The sequence below is a fragment of the Anomaloglossus baeobatrachus genome, chromosome 6 (assembly GCF_048569485.1).
Source record: "Anomaloglossus baeobatrachus isolate aAnoBae1 chromosome 6, aAnoBae1.hap1, whole genome shotgun sequence".
Taxonomy (NCBI): domain Eukaryota; kingdom Metazoa; phylum Chordata; class Amphibia; order Anura; family Aromobatidae; genus Anomaloglossus; species Anomaloglossus baeobatrachus.
The window spans coordinates 100,530,030-100,539,016 of NC_134358.1; the positions used below are offsets into that span (position 1 = coordinate 100,530,030).

The 8,987-nt window shown below is 43.1% G+C and overlaps 1 protein-coding gene across 1 annotated transcript; it reads right to left on the reverse strand.

The window, feature by feature from the left end:
- Positions 1-4,107: 4,107 nt before the first annotated feature.
- On the reverse strand, positions 4,108-8,514 carry LOC142317124 (fatty acid-binding protein, adipocyte-like). The gene is made up of 4 exons (XM_075353141.1): positions 8,371-8,514; positions 5,653-5,825; positions 4,922-5,023; positions 4,108-4,298 (listed from the first exon to the last, which is right to left on the reverse strand). Exons 1-4 carry the CDS (start codon positions 8,447-8,449, stop codon positions 4,248-4,250), a joined length of 405 nt encoding a protein of 134 aa, XP_075209256.1. The 5' UTR covers positions 8,450-8,514; the 3' UTR covers positions 4,108-4,247.
- Positions 8,515-8,987: the final 473 nt, after the last annotated feature.

Here is an 8,987-nt window from a genome sequence, read left to right on the forward strand (position 1 = left end):
CAACAGGCATCCTATCACATGATAGTGGTGTGTTCAAAATGCCATCCTACGTTTCCAACCAGAATAAACATTCTTTTTCTCAGTCCACGTGGGCATGTTGTTGTTTATAATAGAGGCGGGGGTGTGGGTAAGACCCCTAAATGGGGAGTTGCGGGGGGTGGTGAATGATTATGGTGGATGAGAGGAAACATCGTGATGCCCACGAACCTGAAAGGAGCCCATACATTTTAGGCTAACGCTAGATGCTAGAGTATGGGTGCCTTCAGTTACACTGCTTTCCCCGCCCACTGGCTGTCCTGGCGCCCGTGATTGGATGCAGTCAGCTGACACTCAGGGTTGGAGGCGCATCCTACTATAATTAGCAGCCCATGAAGTGAATGTGATCACACTACAGCCATGCCAGAGCCTTAAGTACAGCGCGCTAGCTCCCATTCCCCTATCCCTTCTACCAGCATTTTTAATCTTGAGATTCTAATCCCCATAAACTTATATAGGGGCCAGATTCCAGACCGGATCCAGACTTTTTTTTTTTTTTTTTAAACGTGAATAGAGACCCGCCAGTCCCGGGTATATGAGAGTCCGCCCATCTCTAGTCAGGTTGCATAAAGTCTATGCAGAAGGAAACAGGGAGGAGAGAAGAATAATGTGCGAAGTAGAGAAACAGATTGTGGCTGGTTTATCCTACAGATGAATACACAGTTACGATGCTGTATAATCTTCTTTACTCAGGGGCATAACAACTGCTCTCCAGGTCTGACTCACGGTCTGTGCAGGAAGCCACCAATACCAGTGCATATTTCAGCTGGATACGCATCTAAGGACGCATATTCATCCGACACATGTATTACGGCACAGAGATTTGTCAATGTTCTGCATTGCAATACATGTCACCTACCAAAGGCCGGCAGCTGACGTCAGCATGCCCATCACCGGCTGCACATGGCAGTAATGGCATATGCAGAGACGGGCAATCCACACTGCTCCTGCGCTTGCAACAGAAGAGAATGCCACACATTGTGGGAGCGGAAGATTAATTGTTTGGGGTTTTAATGTTTTGGAGAACAGAAGAGTAACAGGGGAAATTATCACTGGAAGGGCCCATGAATAGGAGGAGATGATCACTGTCAGGTGATGACAGATATAGCCGCTGTGTAAATACTACTTGGCTTTACTTCAAACATGGAGCAGGAAAGTTATTCTTTACAAAGCACAAATGACGGAAAGGAGATTATCCAAAGGAAGTGATCCAGTCACATTGTTAGGTAGGCATATGCCGGACCCAGTATTGAAAGTTGGCACAACACACCCATGAATTCATGTCACAATTTCAGATAAATCCTTCCTAAACAAGATATATAAACCAGCACTCTAGCCAGGGTTCGTTTTTATTTTCTTTTTTTTTTTAATTGCTAGCATGGTGCTTTTAATCTACATTACCTATCTTATACTTACCCTCCAGTATTTGGTTTTTTTTTTTTCTGCGTTGCTCCAGTCTCACAATCCCATTTTGTGCCCGTAATTTCTGACTGGCAGAAGCTAAAAGAGTATTCCCATCTCCAAGATCCTATCCAAATATGTAGTAGGTGTAATAATAGCAGCAGCTACCTCTAACTAGAAATGTTGTATAGTTCTCCTGATATAGCAATGTCTCTTACCTCATGTGCAGGGCATTGCAGCTTAGGTTTCAATGGTGACAATTATGCACAACTAACTGACTAAGCGTGATGGCTGAACCCAAACTGTAAAGTTTGGGGTCTGTGCAGGATACCTAGTATCCATGCACAGACTTCAGGAAATTCTGTATTACTGTTTGTGTTCAGCCACCAGGATAATGATAAGGAACACAAGAGCATTATACTTCCCAAACATCCCCACAGATATAACACTACTTGCGGGTCCAATCATTCGCTCATACACATTCACTGCTTGCTCCCCACCCACTGTCAGTCTTAGCGTTTGATTGGACCTTGCCCCCATCCTGTGTAACAGCATTTAGGATTGGTTGGAATCACACAGGCTATCTGCATCCTTATGGTGGTGTAAATAGAAATGGCGTAGGGTCCCCTCAATCATACACAGCAGAGATTGAGCATACGGCTACAGGCTTCAGACTCTGCCATGTGCTTATCTTAGCTGTGTATCAACATAAAAGATGGACACGATGTGGTTTTTATTTAGTTTAATAAAACGGCGTATGGTGTGTCTTAATTGATACCCAACCATGATAAAGCCGACAGCTGGTATTCTCAAGCTGGGGGAGGAGCTTAGGTTAACACTATCAGCCCGCAGGTGCCCCAAAATTGTCACACCCATGAGATGCGACAATTCTAGTGCTTTACCCTGCTCATCCTAATTGCCCTGGTGTAGTGGCAAATGGGTTAATAAGTGGTTAAGGACTGCTCACAGCTGTCACTAAACTCTAGATTAGTAATGGGTATGAGGCACCCCATTACTAATCCAGTAAAGCGAAAATAAAAGCACCCCAGAAATTTGAAGAAGAAAAAAAATTTGCCAATTAAGACCCAGGTCTGATATACACGAGTTCCTACGACAATCCCAGTTCTACATACTGAAGTCTCAGTGCTCAGACATTTTACAGAACATGACTGACCGGTGACACTGAGTTTACCTGCAGTGACTACTGTGAGAACCTACAACTATGACAGCAGGTTAACTGGAGAAAGTTTGTTTTTTTTGTATTATGTGGATTAACCATGATTTAAGGTTTCATGCGTCTTGGTATGCTTTCCTCCAGTCTTTCACACTGCTTTTGGATGACCTTATGCGACTCCTGGTGCAAAAATTTTAGCAGATCTATGTTTGATGGCTTGTGACTATGCATCTTATTCTTGATTACATTCCAGAGGTTCTCAAGTCTGTAGTCTGGTCTGTCCATGACAGGGTTTCGACGTGGTGGTCCTTCATCCACACATTGATTGAACTAGGTGTGTGGCATGGAATACAGCCCTGCTGGGAGTTGAAGAAAAAAAAAAAAAAAAATTCAGAATTTGGAAACATTGTCTGAACAGAAGGGGCAACTTTTTCCAGGATAAACTTGGATGACTCCTAATTCGTACGTACTTTGCAAAGTTTAATCTGCCCAATTCTAGCCTTGCTGAAGCATCCCCAGATCATTGATCCCCAACAGTGGATGCAAGACACTAGCTTGTACACCTCTCCAGGTCTCCATCTAACCATTAGACCAGGTGGTGGGCGAAGCTGAAAATTAGAAGATTACCTTACTCTAGAAATTTGGCAGATTAAATCTATCCTGGAAAAACAGGTTGCTTCCTTCTGCTTAGGCAATGTTCCCCAACTCTGAGGGCTGGTTTTCCCAGCAGGGCAATGCATCATGCCACACGTCTAGTTCCGTCAATGTGGATGATGAACCACCACATCAAAACCCTGTCATGGCCAGCCCAATCTCCAGACCCGACCCATTGAAAACCTCTGTTATGTTATCAAGAGGAAGATGGATAGTCACAAGTTAGCAAACAAAGAAGAACTGCTTACATTGTGTCACAGGAGTGGCAAAAGGTCACCCAAAAACAGTGTTAAGGGCTGGTGTAAAGCATGCCAAGATGCATGAATGCAGTGATTAAAGATCATGGTTATTCCACAAAATATTGGTTTCTGAACTCACGAGTAGTGCAATGCGAGAAATTCCCGCATTGCACTTGGACTCATGTTAAATAATGAGACAGCTCCCATCTGCTATTTTTTTTGTCAGTCCAAATCAGACTGAGGAGAGGGGGGGGGGTGGGAGGGAAAAAAAAAAAAAAAAAAAAAGTTGTTTTTCCTGCTACTCGGACCGATTTTACACGCATAAATGCGATTCCAGCCTCAATGGTTGGATAGCCTTCTTGAACTGCAATCTTGGGCTAAAGTCCCACCATCTTAAAGGAGTTTGTGCTTGTGGGTGTCCTGCAGATACTTGTTTCCTCCCATACGCTAGACATACTAATAGGAAGTTTAGGTTGCACCCCAATGGGGACAGTGATTATATAGTGTATGCAAAGGGCAAAAAAAAAATTATTAAAAAAACCCTAATAAAATCATGAATAGTAGATTAACGGACCAAACACCTACAATATATAGAAAGGAAAATTCCTGAAGAAAAAAAAAGCTTTAATATGCATACATAGAACATGACAGAACATATCACAAATAAGGTTTCGCCATCAGAACTGGCTCACCAGCCGAGTGCTCATTGAACTGAGCTTATGGGTCAAGTTGACACTTGAATCTCATTTTCTGTCGTAGATCCGAATGCAGTTCACATCGTTGAAAATACAAGTCTAGAAAGCAAACAAGAATATTAGGAAGGATTCATATAAAACCTTATCAAGTGGTCACTACTATGCAGTGGAGATGAGCAAGTCAATTCAATGAGTGTCAAATGTCTAGTTCACCGAATCTGGTAAATTTGAACCAGTGCAAACAGCCCTTTATCTAGCTGATGCAGTTTGTAGTAAGCAGTGGATTTTGGATTGGCATCCCATAATGCCTTGCAACCATTACATGATATAGCACAGCCAATCAGGGGGTGGGACCATCATTGAATTAATAAAAGCAGAGGCAGGGAATGCAGCAGCCATTGTGTAGTGGATCAGGATAGTGAGGAGGTCACAGCTCAGCCTTAGAGATAAGAGCTATAAAAATACTAAGGAAACTACAGAGTGAGTACAGTGAAGGTTAGAGCATATGCATTCGTGTTTTGATGATTGGAAGACCACATCTTTAACTTGATTAGAATTATCTGCCAATATATCAAAAGATTTGCACATCTTTACTAAAGCCTAGCAAAATCACTTGGAAACAGTGGTAAACAGACAGAGCCCCACAACAGAAGTTATCAGATTACAGATTCAGGGGTGAGGGGGCAAAAAAATAAAAAAAAAAATAAAAAGCCAGTACTTACAGTTACCATGCGGCCATCTTTCACTTCTCTAGTAATTGTGGATTGCTTGCCATCCCAGGCTTGCTTTTGTACCAACGCCCCGTTTTCAAGTGTTATTGTGGACTGTAATGCAAAAAAGCAAAAAACACGTAACTGTTTAGTATGACCAGTGTTCCCATCTAGTTAAGCACTACATAGATTGCATGTTGAAAAACAAGGGGTTTTTGTACTTTACAGCATTTAAGTTAAACCACAACTATAAATGTGATTTACTTACACATCCGGTGTCCATAGGCATGCATTCAAAAATGCGCCGCAGCGGCTGGATGCGGCGCGATGCGTTTTTTGCCGGAGCAAAAAACGTGCCAGGGAACGTTCCATCCGGCCGCTGCATCGGCTAAATCTGCCGCATGCAGTAAAAACCGGACAGAACGCAAGCCCATGCGGCGCCAATGCTGGGAAAAAAAAAGTTTCGCTTTTTCAGCAGAGTGCTGGATTGTGCCGCCCCGCTACAGCCGGATGTGTGAAAGTAGCCTTACTGCAAGCGCTGCCACAGGGAGGAAAAGTGTTATATTCTCCCTGCAGCCCTTCTAGTCATTGGGTGGAGCAGGGAAGAACAGCTTCTGAGTAGTTGCAGAAGAGAAAATAAAAATTACAAAAGGAGATTTTAATCATAAAAAGCAGCTCTCGGATTCTATACTCATGGCCATCTAAAAATTAGCTGTTATGTGAATGACATCCTAAGTCCTTACCTTGACTTTCCTGCCATCTGCAGTGGTTTCATCAAACTCCTCTCCGCACTTAAATTTCAGCTCTGTGTTCTTGAAGGTGCTCATAGTTTTTACACACCAGTCTTCACCATCTTTATTGATGCTCACATCGGGCTTCAAGTGGCAAGCAGCTTGGCGGATAAGAAAACTCACCCCTGTAGAAAGATAACAGGGAATGTTCATTTAACCCATGTCACATTCATAATGTTGGGAGGACCTTGCACAAGAAAGGCTGAATCATTTGAAATTGCCCATTTAGCTTGGTTTACAATGTTTATTATATGCATATTTATATCACTTTACCCAATTAAAGGGAACCTGTCACTATTTTTTTTTGCTAGCTGCGGCCACCACCACAGGGCTCTTATATACAGATGTTAGAATACTGTATAAGAGCCCAGGCCGCTGTGAGAACATAAAAAAACCCACTTTATAATACTTACCTAGGAGGTGGTGCTGCGGTGGAATTGGGTCACAGAGGGCGAGGCGTCTCAGTTGCCGGCACCTCCTCTTTCAGCCATCTTTGTCCTCTTTCTGAAGCCTGTGTGCATGACGCGTCTATGTCATACACACTCGCCAGTCCTGCGCACTACAATACTTTGATCTGCCCTGCTCAGGGCAGATCAAAGTGCACCTCCTCAGGACCTGAATGCTGGCGAGTGTGGATGACGGACACGTCAAGAACCGCGGCTTCAGAAGAAGGACGAAGATGGCCGAAAGGCGGCGCCAGCACCGGACACGCCTCCGTGACCCAACTCCAACACCGCGCGACCATTAGGTAAGTATTATAAAGTTTTTGTTCTCACAGCAGCCTGGGCTCTTATATACACAGCATGTTAGAATGCTGTATATAAGAGCCTGGTGGTGGTGGCCGCAGCGTATAGGAAAAAAAAAAAAAAAAAAAAAAAGTGGCGACATGTTCCCTTTAAGCCCACTATACCACAGCTCCAACTGTCCTGGATTCAGTGGGACTGTCCCGATTTGAGGGCTGAGTCTCACTGTCCCAGCATTCACTGAGCTTGTCCTGCCTTATCTGTATAAAAATTTAACTTTTCTCCTCTGGTTTTCCCAGGACAAGAATGAGTGAGTGAGTGAATTTGGTAATGTTGACCTATATATGCCAGGCAGGGAACCCAGAAGTAACTGCATAGATATATTTACAGTGTAAATATGTCCCTGGAGGTGGTCAGATTTTTGTTCTTCTAAAAAGAAGAAATTACAAGTGTAATTTTATTTTACTTGTAATTTACACCCCTCCCTGGGACTAGTAATCTTTAAACATTTTAGCAGGAGCCCTAGCCTTTGAGCTACAGGCTTGTGATTTCACAAGAGGAATTTTCTATACTTGACGCTGCATTGCAGCCTCTGACTCCACTGTACCTGTATTCAAGGGATAATACAAGTCTTTCATCTAATAAAATTAGAATATTTTCCATGCGCCAAAAAAAAAAAAAAAAAAAAAAAAAATTTAATCACGGACACTTAATGTTGTGTTTTGCCCAGAAGTGTACAAGGAAAGCTAATGCGATTCAATGAAAACTAAAGCTAATGACGACAAGAAAAAAAAAACAAAAAAAAACAAAACAAAAAACACCCACACACAAACCCCATCGTGGAGCTACATAAAGATAAGAAAGTTCTGGCTACTACAACTAATGAATGAACAGTCCTGAGCATCTGCTGCCATCCCTCACTGTAAGATGAGTGTGGTTAGAGGCATAGTCAAAATTTGTCATGGCACACTACAAGATTTGTCCTTCAAAGGTTGGAAGTATGAAAGTAGTGCAAATCACACCCAGACATTTGCTTCGGTTTACTGAACAAACATCTTTCTAGAAATCTGCAACCGGACTGCCCAAAAGTAAATATCCTGGATTAGTCAAGGGTGGAGAACAGACTGTTCCTCAGCAGTTTTAGCTTTTTCGTTTCAAGAATAAATCTCCAAAAAGACACCTTAATCTAGGACAGGCTGCACAATGCTGGCTGTGTGCACATTGCATTTTTATCACAAAACTTAAGGTATTTCTGAAGTCTCATGCACAAATTGAGTTCTCCTTGCAGAAATAAATCTGCAGCATGTCAGCTCTAAATCATTTTGGGGAGGAAAGCTACATTACAAGTTCACAACCCCCCCCCCCCCCCCCCCCCTGCAATGAGGTGTACAATTTTCTGTACTAAATCCTAAAAAAAAAAAAGTGTGCACATAACCAATCTTCTGGTTACAAATGTAACATCCTTGACCTTGATTTAAAGAGGATTCAGGTGCAACAACTTGCACTGGAGATCTGCTAGGACGAGCGCAACAAAAACTTTAGCCTCCTCATCATCACACAGATTCCCATCTGAATACATACAGAATTTATTCTCTTTTGGGTGGGGAGAAGAAAGGTGAGGACATTGGCAATTGTGCAATATCCTAGAAATACAAGAATTTTACCTGTTCCACACAGAGTACTTTATGAATGGAGGGAAGGTGTAATTATGTAATCCAAAGACTCAGAAATGGAACAGATGTTTAACAAGCCAACAGCATTTTAATAAAGGGTTAAAAAAAAAAAAGTTGTTTAGGTTAACAAAAACAATTCAGATGTTAGGGATAAAAAGCTTCTGCAACAAATGTGCCAGATGTGAGCATCCCCATGGAGCTGGGAATAGTTGAGGAGCCAGGCCCCACCATAGCAGCCTGCAGAGATCACTCACCAACTTTCTCCATGTACTTGTTGAAATCCTCAGTGTTGTTTTCCACGAGTTTCCACGTTCCCACCAGCGCGTCCCCCATTCCAGCAGCTGCAGACACCGGGAGAGGAGAGGATTTCTGCAGAAAGTGCTCAGCCCTGAGGCTCCCATCAGCCTTTATAGAGCAGTGAGGGGCAGAGCTGTGATGTCAGGGCCTCTCCTGCCTCCGCAGCTGATTCAGCACTTGGGTTCTGAGGCTGTACATGAAGAGTCTTGTTAGCACAGCCATTTACCATCACACGCTTTGATCCACGCCCAGACTTGGTTTGCCCTGACAAGGCTTCTCCATTATTCCATTTTCCACTTTCACTGAGAAAACTTGTCTTGATGTTGCTTAACCACTGCGCCCCAGGGCCAAAATTCATTAACCAATTCAGATCCGGGTTCTGCAATACAATTCTCTAGTTATGATAAGACCTGCGGATTTATCTGCGGAAAATGGAGGATTTTCTGGATTTTCCAGATTAATCCGCAGGTTTCAGCATGTGCAGACACTCTCCATGTTATCTTATGGGACATGCGGAGTGCTGTGTCCATGCTGCGGATACGTGCGGCTGCGGAAAATGCTGCGTATGTCCCCC